At 33.9% G+C, this 12,226-nt stretch overlaps 1 protein-coding gene across 4 annotated transcripts in view; it reads left to right on the forward strand.

The window, feature by feature from the left end:
- The window catches only part of LOC128227759 (fibrillin-1-like), a 35,865-nt gene that overhangs the window by 4,879 nt on the left and 18,760 nt on the right, over positions 1-12,226 (forward strand). For 2 of the 4 annotated variants that reach the window (XM_052938571.1, XM_052938572.1), the window contains exons 4-18: positions 623-643; positions 1,690-1,821; positions 2,129-2,260; positions 2,664-2,795; positions 4,301-4,425; positions 5,195-5,497; positions 5,841-6,051; positions 6,337-6,596; positions 6,846-7,059; positions 7,220-7,462; positions 7,659-7,853; positions 8,222-8,416; positions 8,843-9,094; positions 9,752-9,950; positions 10,179-10,348. In XM_052938571.1, coding sequence (XP_052794531.1) covers positions 623-643; positions 1,690-1,821; positions 2,129-2,260; positions 2,664-2,795; positions 4,301-4,425; positions 5,195-5,497; positions 5,841-6,051; positions 6,337-6,596; positions 6,846-7,059; positions 7,220-7,462; positions 7,659-7,853; positions 8,222-8,416; positions 8,843-9,094; positions 9,752-9,950; positions 10,179-10,348 — 2,784 coding nt within the window. Of the gene's footprint in view, positions 1-622; positions 644-1,689; positions 1,822-2,128; positions 2,261-2,663; positions 2,796-4,300; positions 4,426-5,194; positions 5,498-5,626; positions 5,699-5,840; positions 6,052-6,336; positions 6,597-6,845; positions 7,060-7,219; positions 7,463-7,658; positions 7,854-8,221; positions 8,417-8,842; positions 9,095-9,751; positions 9,951-10,178; positions 10,349-12,226 lie in introns of those variants that run through there. The other 2 variants (XM_052938573.1, XM_052938574.1) reach the window with 2 other exon arrangements.

Here is a 12,226-nt window from a genome sequence, read left to right on the forward strand (position 1 = left end):
AATGAAAGGACTTTTATATTAGTTTCTCTTTATATTTTACTGGATTGATAATGACTTACTCAAGCATAATATGATATAATTAAATATACATATATCGAAAGAAGTGACTTATAATAGCTTTATCAATATGATCTTTGTATTTTTCTTAGACAAACTGTACATCAAACTTTCTTTCTCAAAATATTAATTTTGTTTCAAATGCCATTAGAACGCGTCCAAACAATACCATATGAGCACTTTTGTATATAGGTATATAAGTGTGTATAATTCGATTTAGATAATACATTGAAACTGCAGTGACAAGCCTAGTTGACGATAATTTAAAAATAACCCGGTTGAGAGGCACAAGACATGGGCCACCACGACAATGAACTAAAGACACAAATATATGAACACCACATATACAAATACAAACAACAAAAGAAACTTACACCACATACATAAAAGCCTTATCGCCATTTGTTAAACAATTCATAAACATTGTTGAATAACTAAGTCCTATTTTAAGGATAAAAAGTTACATGTATTTTTATCTGTCTCTTGAAGTACGTTATCTAATTATGTATTTAAATATAATTTTCTATAGAACATTGAATTATGTTTATTCATTTCTATTTTTTAGAGGAAAGGAGTGACACACTCTGTAAGTATAAATCTATTCAAATTGTATTCCTATTTGACTAGTAATCTAGCTTCGCAGTCACATACTACAGGGATATCACAATTACCATAACTACAATATAAAAATCGTTTAACATATGCTGTATCATTATAGGAGCGACAATGAAATCGAAAGGAGTCAGAATATGACAAGCTTTTGTATCTGGGATGAGTATTAGAAACATCTGGTCAATAGGCAACAGCTAGATAACTGCACATTAATTTTTATAATAAATGCATCTTAAACCTGCAATACTAGTAGATAGCGCAAAATTCATTTAAACGTATTTTACTTAGTGTAAAACATCCGTATTCCACACTGCTGACGTCACACCATATCAAGTATCATTGTGCAATGTAAATATATTTTTTTATGTAAAACCATGCCTTTGAAGTAATTTAATCTAGTAATATTTATAATAAAGGGTAATTAGTATTGCGTTTTGACCCAGGAGGTCGTATAAGACTCTCGTGAATTTTCGTAGATTCTGATTTTAAATGGTTAGCGCCTCGTGAAATCCGAATTTTCAAAAGTCTTATCGAGATGAATACTGTCACCCATATCAAAACACAGTACATATAACTATAGCTAGAGGTTTATCCTTTGGCAATTTAGTTGAGGTCAATTGCACGTGCCTAAACCAATGTTTCTCGTTGGTTTTACATTTCTCTGCTGACGTCACGTCATAACAAGAATCCATCTGCGATGTTAAAATGGTGTCATAAAACAAGATAGTGCGATATTAAAGATGCATTTTTTTTAAAAAAGTGTGTCGTTTAAGTGATTTAAACCAGAAATGTATATAAAAAGTGTAATAGGTATTGCGTGTTGATCCGGAATGTCGTGTTAGGCACTCGTGTACTTTCGTAGAATTTCATTCTAAGTTGCTAAGCGCCTCGTGAATTCCTAATCTGCAAAAGTTTAATCGACTCGAATACAACCTTCAGGGCAATATACACTACCAATTATTCTAAATAGAGTTTTATCTAAAAAAATAAATTGGTTTTTGACATTGTCTGTTGTTTCAGCAACTGGAATCGGATCCCCGTGCAGCACTGACACCGACTGTGCCCAGATCCAGGGCTCTCAATGTGTGAACAACACCTGTATGTGTAACAACACCGGGGTATATGATAATAAAACAAGGACTTGCAATGTCAGTAAGTTGTGCGTTTATTTTGTATGTAACCAGAAATGTATATTGTGAATGGTTATTATTACTGTGTTTTGATCTGGAATGTCGTTTTTGACTATTGTGGATTTCTGCAGATTGTGATTTCAATTGACTAGCGCCTCGTGAAATCCCAATCTGCAAAATCAAATCGACTCGAATACAACCTCCGGGATCAAAGAACAGTACATTTAACCTTATTTAGAGGTTTATCATTTTATAAATCTAGTTGAGGTCAATTGCATGTGCCTAAACCAATGCTTCTCGTTTTTTTTTTACATTTTCTGTTATCTTAGCAACCGAAATCGAATCCTCATGCAGCACTGACACCGACTGTGCACAGATTCAGGGCTCTCACTGTGTGAACAACATCTGTATGTGTAACAACACCGGGGTATATGATAATCGCACAAGGTCTTGCAATGTCAGTAAGTTGTGCCTTTACTTTTTATGTACCCATTATATATATATATTGTTCGATGTTAAAATGACGTCATAAAAAGTGCGTAAATAAACAATGCATTTATTATGAAAAGATGTTACTTCTAAGTGATTTAAACCAGAAATGAATAAAGGAAATGGTTATTAATACTGCGTTTCGATCCGGAATTTCGTATTAGACTATTGTGGATGTTCGCCGAATTTTTTTATTGGCTTACGCCTCGTGAAATCCGAGTCTGCACAATCCAATCAATTCGAATACAACATCCCGGATAAAAACGCTGTACCTATAACCATATTAAATTTCAAAACCTTTTTAAATTTAGTTGAGGTCAATTGCATGTACCTAAACCAATGTTTCTTGTTGTTTTTACATTTCTGTCATTTTAGCAACTGGAATCGGATCTCCATGCAGCACTGACACCGACTGTGCCCAGACCCAGGGCTCTCACTGTGTGAACAACACCTGTATGTGCAACAACACCGGGGTATATGATACTCACACAAGGACTTGCGATGTCAGTAAGTTATACGTTTATTTCTTATGTATCCGTCATAAAATAACACGCAATGCATATTGGAAAATGTACTCCATTGCAATTCTCTGCTGACGTCACGTCAATGCAAGTACCATTGTGCGATGTTTTAATGACGTCATAAAATAAAATAGTGCGTCATTAAAAATGAATTTGTTATGAACCAATTTGTCGTTTAAGCGATTTTAACCCAAAATGTATATAACAAAAGGGTTTTTAATAATGCGTTTTGATCCGGAATGTTGTAGTCGATTTTTTTGGATGTTCGCAGATTGTGATTTTACTTGATTAACGTTTCGTGGCATCCGAAACTGAAATATTTTTTATTCGATCTGAATACAATCATCCGGATAAAAACGCAGTCCTAGTAACCAATTCTATTTACAATGCCATATATATTGCCATAGAGAATAAACGCACTGAACGCGTTGAAAGGCTTTAGACGCGACAAGCTTGATTGTACTTTTTTGTCTGTTCTCAGGCAGTAAAAATAGAGTCCAAAATTTCAGAGTGGCCAAAAATTGTAACCGATAAGTGTCTGTCATTTCCTAAGAAGAGGGTTATGCAAATTAATCAAATTTGAATACAATTTGCTAGTTTCCTAACAGAAACTGAAAAACCTACATGTGCTTTTATCTCGCTAAGGTAAATTAAATTAATTGAAACCCGATATTGGGTGAGGACATTTTCACTATTTGTAGTAAATAAAGTAAGGCAGGGTCTTTTTGCCCACACATTACTTATCTGTAATCAGCTTTTACCCTCGGTTCCTCACCAATATATGTTTGATATATTTATAGATTTATATACGTATGATTTATTCGGTTTGATTTCAAATATACACTAACGTTGCATGTCGTATGCATGTATTTAAATACGGTGGTCGTTTGATTCGCACTATTTTAAACCTCATAACACAATATGTCACATTTTGTAACCCCGGCTCATTAATTTCTTTAACATGCAATGTCAAACCGTAGATCTAACGATTTCGGTTTGCCTACAGCATTAAAACTGTTCATTTTTTTACATGACTAATAAGGGTATCATTGTTATTGCATGTTTTTCTTTATTTTGATGGTAAAAAAACGTATTCCGCGCCCGAGCGTTCAAAAAGCATGAACACACGAATATAAAACCAATTAATCCTGAAATATTTAATACGTATATCGTTGTTTTAGCATCTAGTATACATGCACGTGGATATATGTACTGTGTATTCTCGTACATCATATTAACTATAATGGAATTTCATATTCAAATATCTGCTTTATTTTTTGGTAAAGGCGGCCTTTAGAATCTGAAACTTCTCTGTTATGGTATTTGCTTTCATAACATGTCATCTCCATACATCATTATCACATTTCAAATTTTATATTGATCTATATCAAAGTATAATATGATAAATACTTGCCTTTATATACAGTATCGCTTGTCACCATAAACAAATTGCACTCCGTTTCACCAGTGTCCTCATTTTACCACGCACAGTGCCCCTCTTTTCGTACGGAAATTCAGCCGGTGACGTCACGTTGAACACAGAAGATGGCTGCAGCGAAGCGTTAGTTTTTCCACCCGGAATTCCAGTGGATGGGTCGAAGTACACCAACCTTTATGTAGGATATGTATAAGTTCTACAGCATCTGTTGCAATTAGCGTTTTGAATTGCTTACATATTCTTGATCAGCTAAACATGTTACAATTATTGCTTAGGCCATACATCCAAAATAATCACCACAGATGACCATGTCATATTTAAGCACTATTGGTTAAACTGTTTGTGATGGGGTTATTCGAAATATCCGTGATATATTTTGGACCTTTAACACAATAATTTTACGACACGATAATACTGTGAGCACACGCTAGAGCGTATATGTTTGTACGATACCGCTCGATTTATCTGCACTCTGTAGTACTTCATGAATATAGGTAGGAGTTCGGACGATATGATACGATCTATGCGATCGACATGCGTTCATAAGTACATGCTTAGTACGTATTAGAACTATATAAGGTGAACTCTGAAGGAGTTGTACAAAACTGCATTAGAGACAATAACATTTGATAAACATTTTTAAATAATATTCACCCGGAATTTTGATGGCGAAAATATGCGATAATATACGATATTGTATAACAATGTATCAATGAGTAGAGGTATTCATAGTATAATTTTCAGGATGCCAAAACAGTTCATATAGTTCAAATGTTTGTAGGCCCTCCTTGACAATATATTGCGAAAAAAATACGATTACACAACAACTTTACGATTTACTCACAACATGAATCGAGCTATAACACACCGCGACTCATTGCATAAATCGTGATAGTGTTGCTGTGGTATAAACAATTGGTAGTTTTATATTTATGATTTATAATAAGGTCTGCAAAAATGGATTCATAACTCTCGGAAGCCCTTATAACAACCCAAATCCCCCACGAGGTTCCTTTGGTAGTGGCCGCGCAGTCATTGCGCCATTTTACACAAGCATGCGGGATGGCAACGTATTTTATCGACATATTGACGGAACCGCTAATCCCAGCCTCATATTCGTTAATGACGTCCTATTTGCGGAAACACTGCTTTCAAGATTTCGAGGAACAAAAGAATTTACAACAAAGTTTGCTTTGTTTGTTACATGGAAAAATATGCATCCGATTCAGAGTATTTTCATCATGGACAAGGTACTGTCAAATGACTATTTACTTCCCGTTCTGTCTGTATTATGCATGTAGTGTTCATATTTCAAATGCTCGCGGCGTCGGCGTCATACTGTCGTTTCTTATCAATATTTTTTTAACAACTTGTTGTAGAGCCTGCAAACTTGATATTAGCATTGGTCACAGTAGACCAAAGGTGAAGGGTTTGGTGACCTTGATAGAAAAGTAAACGTTTTCACAGACTTATAGTTTCAACTGAAATATGTATTTCTCTTATCATAACTAAATTACCATCTTTAAGGTATATAAACACAAATATGTTACGTTTGCAGCAATTCCAACATACTACTATTATGTTTTTTTACAGACATCAACCTTTCAACTTGTGCTGTTATCAGATGGTGTTGACACGTTTACCTTTTTTGTATATGGACATGGGATGATGACATGGGAGGCTTATAAAAGCATTGATGTCGATATTTGGGTGGGAATTTCGAACACAGGAAATGTTGTATTTCAACATCCTTATTCATATACGACGTCTTTGTTACGCCTTGATCAGACGACCCTCTTTAAAGGTAACACATTGCATTACTTCTATTGATAGGGTTTCCTTCGAATTGATTTCCTTGATATTTTTTGAATTAGCACACCTTTGTGATGAAATGGACTTTTTTAGAATTTATATCTGTTCAGTTTTGAGAGTTTAAAGAGGTAAAGAACCACATTTATTAAATTGATAAATTTGGAAAAAAAGATGAACGTAAGCTTTTATTATTAAATCGTTTCCACACCTGCCTTGCTTATGCAAATAGCAACTTAAAGTATAAATGTCTAACTTCTGTTAAACAATGCTATACCAGGTTTAAATGGGCTTATTGTCAATTGGCTGACAAGGAACAAGGTGACCCCACACAACTATGCTGTTGAATGTTTTGACTGGTACAACAAAAATGTTGAAAACAAGACGCACTTTGAAAGTATGACAAACTACCTTCCTGGCTGTCCATGTAGCATTGATGTATTGAAGAATGATCCACACTTTAGCCATATTATCAAAACTGTTGGTAATGTTAGTTGCGTGGACATCTTACCAGACATTTCAAAAGGAGTTGGAGGCAAGGTTTGTAATGCAGTTTTAACATCTTTAATATTTTCGAATTGTACTTAACCCGAGAGTTAGGAGTTCACATCATGAACATGTATTATTGCGTTTCTCATAATAACAACGTTTTGATGAAATAACTATTCTAAATAAGCAGTCACAAGTAACAATGCGTAGTTCCTAACACAAGTCACTTCTTTGCATTTATCAGGGGCGTTTAATTCAGCAAAATCATTGTTACAATATATCAATATATTATCGTTTTAGAGTTGCTGTTATGACTCGAAATCGCAACAGTGGACCAATGAAATTGGACGAGCGGGGGGATATTACACGTATCACCCTAAAACCCACCCGAAAGAACATACCTTGAATGACCAGATACCAAAGGACATTTGTTGCATCAAGTCCAATCTTTGTAATCTCTACTATGAGCTGCGTCCACCTGGAGAATGTTACAAGAAGGTCCCATTCGATATTGGTATTAATGATGACCACATAGTTATTTAATGTGTTTTAACGGCGCCAATGTGCTTAGTCGTTTTTAGACATGTGAATTGAGATTTAGGATATATCAATGGCATACAGAGCAATTAACAACCCTTTTATGACTATTGTGTATATATAATTAATTCTTTAAGCCGCTTCTTGGGGTGATCCGCATTTCCTCACCTTAGATGGAAAGCAGTTCATTTTCAACGGGCTTGGGGAATATATATTGTTGGACATGAAGAATGGAGACGTTGCAGTAACATTGCAGGCGCGGACAGAGCGAGCCGTTCGGAAGAATGGAGAACTGTCAGAGGCTACTGTATTTGTGGCATTTGCTGCTTTTGACAGTTTCAACGCTTCATTCCATGTGGAAGTGAACAATGATAAAGATGGTAAGTAGGAGTTTGGTTGTTAAACCTCTCTAGGTTATTAAAAAGCATTTATTGGCTACAGTGTGTTATTCTTTTTCGCTTTGTCGTCAGGTTTCCACCATATGTCTTGCACTGGTATCTTTTATTTATTCACCAACCTTATTTTCTTATGCATTTGTCATTTGTATAAAAATGGTACAATCTAAAATAATTGCAGGAATAATTATTTATGGAAATGGAATTGATCTGACCAACTTGTACAAGAGAAGTGATTCATCAAACAATGCCTTTGAATATGATGGCAAGAACGAAGGGCTATCAATACTTAAACTCAGAAAATCTAAGGAGCGTAAACAAAACGAAAATAAAACTGATGTGGAAGAAACAGTAGAATTGAGTTTCCATCGCAGCAGTAAGCGTTGGCATATTTATTTTAAAATGTATAAGTAGATTTTCGGAAAATGTCAAATTTGATTACGGTTTTAAATGAAGAAGGACAGGTGAAGTAATATATGCACCATTATATAACCATTCTATTTGGTCCTTGAGTCCTTTACCAATGCAGTGTAAATGTTGGCTACTCGGCTTACTTGTGTAGATTCCATTGTAGTATGGGCATGCCATGTTACGAACAAAAAACCTCGGAACATTACTGTTTGTTTGGATGGTTTCAAAATTAATTCTAAATAAATGTAAACCACAATATCAAGACATTTATTTTCAAAATCTTCACTTGTATGGTATGGTATGGTATCTAACAGTAATTTTTCTTTGATTTAGATGTTACCTTTCAAATAACTCCAACGAATGGTTTGCTTGCCTTAAGAACGATGGTCAGTAATCAATACAGAAACAAGACGAGAGGACTGCTTGGCAATTTCGATGAAATTTCGGAAAATGATTTCATTACGCCGAACGACGAGATTTTATCGCCAAATATGACCGAAAGAGACATCTTTTATTATGGTCAATTATGTACGTTTGTAATATCATTTACTCTTTTTATACACTTAAGCTGAGACATAAATAATTGTTCTCGTATAAATATACAATATAAAGTTTATTGATACAATATTTTTATTATTCTAGTAATTTTCACGGAATACTGTTAGACAAATAATATAGGAGACAATATATGAGCATTGTTCTCAAATTATACTTAAAAACAACAGGTGCATCATCCAATAGCAAAGTATGCATGCCATTGATATATATTTTTCTGTCATAAATGTTGAGTTATTTTTCATTTTTTATCGCGGCTATATATTTTTTGCAATTCATATAATGTATTCAAATCTATTTTCGAAAAATTTATTTCGCAGAATGATTATCACTTGCTGTTTCGAATTCGAGTTTTCTCCAAATATTTGCGGTAAATATCTTGCTTTTTTCTTTCTTCAGGGGAGATACACGAAAACAACTCTGCGTTTTTCTATCAAGACCAAACATCACACAACGATTTTCAAAACGCTTCATTCGTACCACGTTTTTTGGACGAGGCTGATCCTAAATTAGTGCATAACGCCTCCATATTCTGTCAAGGAATGGATGATATAGCATGTTTATTTGATTATGTTTTCACGGAAAATGCAGACATTGCAGAAGCAACAAGACAAACTGCAATAGAAACAGAGGTTACAATGACTGAAATAAGTGGGTATTCATTTTGTAGTCTTAAAGTGGCACTCGTATTTAAAATCAATACATACACGTGTATAACAAATATACATTTTGAGTGATAAACCTTAAACCACGTATCAAATAATGCATTTATGGAAAATGTTAATTATTGATTAAAGATTGTAGCTGTCTTTTTAATGGCTGAAAACGCACACATATTCAATGACTGGTGAGTGTTAAAAGGTTAACTGTGATCAACTATCGTCTCATATGGTAGAACTTCCGCGTTTTTGCACCTTTCTTTCAATTTAAACACAGCATTCTTCAAAAGAACCACTGTTTTCGATATCTATTCATCCTTTTCGATAAATTAAAATAATTATATTAATTGTGGTACATCTAATTTCGGAGTAAGAGTACATCTTTAAATTTTTCATTAGGAATTAGAAATGCTGATTCAATTTCCGAAAAGTCAGTTAGAATTGTTTTATTTATTCTGTCTTTATTCTCCATAACGCATGCCAGTTTGTCGATTAAAAATATATTTATTTTCTAACAAACTAGATATATATATGTACGTCTTTTGGTATAAATACGACACGACAATTTTACCATTTAATTTGTATATGTAAACTAGGCTTTTTGTTGTATTATTGACCTATTGTGTTTATTTTAATATTTCAACAATAGGCAGAACCATTCCCAAGGTTCGAGGTTGTGGGGTTTTAAGAATTGACGCTGGCCTAGAGGCAGAATGCACCCTGAGTTTTGACGAAAACATTGTCCAGTTTGAGTTCATTGATAATATATATTCAAATGCAACATACGACCAAACTTCCACGACTTTAAGATACATTTACTTTCCTGGAAACCCCGAAGATAATTTAAGGTGTGTGTTTCATGTTCATTATTCATCCAAAAAGATAATTTAAGTGATTACAAATCTAAGGACTTTCATTGAACTATTGTTATGAGTCACTAATCTAGAAAAAAACACACTAATAACTAGACGCCGTCCGTTGTAACATTAAGACTGTTAACCAACTAAGCTACTGATGCATTAAACCATGGTCAATTTGGAAAATGTTCTATGTATACACTCAATTATATTTAACAGATTTATTGTAACCACTGCTGACGGCGGTAAGTCTCAGGTAATCTCTGTACCGATCGTGCTGTGTTCCGGTTGCAGTGGTCATGGTGAATGTGCCAGCGAAACAGATCTTCGTGAGGATCAGTCGTCACTCTTTCAATACTTGCGATGCCAATGTTACCCGCAATACGAAGGTATATTTATGCTGGACTTTGTTTTTGCATAATTATATTCGAAATATATATAAAAAAAATACATTATGAATGTCAAACAACAAAACACCTTATTTGCACTTTCTCATATTTTTGGTTAAACTGATGAACCGATTTGGCGTTAAAAATTGATACATGTAGATAATGAAGCGCGCTTTTAATTAGGCTCGCTTACAGAGCGAGCCTTTTTTAGTGATTGGTTTATGAGATCGCACTGGAGACGGAAATGATTGATTTTAGCCTTTCGATTGTAAGTGTATGCACAGAAAAGTGTTGTTGAAAATTTAGAACTAGAGAATGATATTATTTTGATTACTGTTGGAGTGATTTCTATTTATCTTTTGTGAAAATGTTTTTCTTTTACCTAATTGGAAAAAAGTGTAACGAAATAATGTAATTTGTCGATTTCGAAGCGTATAAACAAGGGATCGGAGGTCAATAACTCCTTTCAATTCTTGAGCATGCGGAAAGTAATTCTACGCATGCGGTGCGGGGTGATACAGGAATCCAGTGGATTTCACGTGATTTCCACTCAAAACGTGAGATCCACTCAAAACTCATTTATTCTAAAAAATAAATTATTTTTGTTGTATACATTTTGGAAAGTGCCTCATGAAGGGTTTATGTTCGAATTTTATTGATATTGGTAAAAAAAAATGAAGAAGTTAGAGCAATTTTTCATAAATAGATCGGAAATCGAGGTGAAATCCAGATTTCAAAAAGTGAAATCCACCCATGACTCATTTATTTTAATTAATAATTTTTATTTTTTGTATACATATTGCAAAGTGCCTCATAAAGGGTTTGTATTTCAAATTTATCGAAATTGGTCAAAATATTAAGAAGTTAGAGCAATTTCCACAGGTGCAAATCACTTCTTACGGCTGTTGACATTGCACGTTTTGCAAATCTTAGTATTTGAACTTTGGCTTTTTGTTTACAAATACTCTCCACAGGTGCAAATCACTCTTAACAGCTATTGACATTGCAACTTTTGCACACCTAAGTATTTGAACTTTCGATTTTTGCTAACAAATACTTCCCACAGGTGCAAGCACTCATAATGGTTATTGACATTGAAACTTTTGCACACTTTAGTATTTGAACTTACCATATTCGATTACAAATACTTCCCACAGGTGCAAATCACTCTTTACAGCTATTGCCATTGCAAATTTTGCACACATAGTATTTGAACGTTCAACATTTGCTAAGAAATACTTTCAACAAGTGCAGGTCCCTCATAATGGCTTTTGACTTAACCACTTTTGCACAACTTTGTATTTGAACTTTCGATTTTTGCTAACAAATACTTTGCACAGGTGCTAATCACTCTTTGAATAATGACTACTTTTGACACACCACCTTTGCTCATTTTAGTATTTTTACTTTCAACCATGTTCAGCAAACTTTGAACAGGTGCATTTTAATAGATTTTATCATCTATTGACACAACAACTTTTGCACACCTCATATTTGAACTTTCTGCATTTTGACACCAATATTATTAACACGATGTGCACATGCATACACAGATTGCTTTTAAATATGTTATTTTATGGACATTATTTTAACTTTGTTTGAATTTAAACACAATCAGTAAATATGTAGCTAACTATGTACAATTATGTTTTATTTCTTTTTGTAAAAATGCAGTATCATTATAAAGATCATTTTAAATGTTAATTTGATATACATGCTATTGTTTCTGATTTCTTAATATTGACCACCAGTAAAATTTTGCCAAATTGTTGTCCAGTCTCTGACAGTTAAAGGCAGCAGTTCAATTTACATGCTATTGTTAACTAATTTCCAGTATTGATGTCCAACAGCAATTTGGCCAAACTGTTATATAATCTC

The sequence above is a fragment of the Mya arenaria genome, chromosome 3 (genome assembly GCF_026914265.1).
Source record: "Mya arenaria isolate MELC-2E11 chromosome 3, ASM2691426v1".
NCBI classification, from domain to species: Eukaryota; Metazoa; Mollusca; class Bivalvia; order Myida; family Myidae; genus Mya; species Mya arenaria.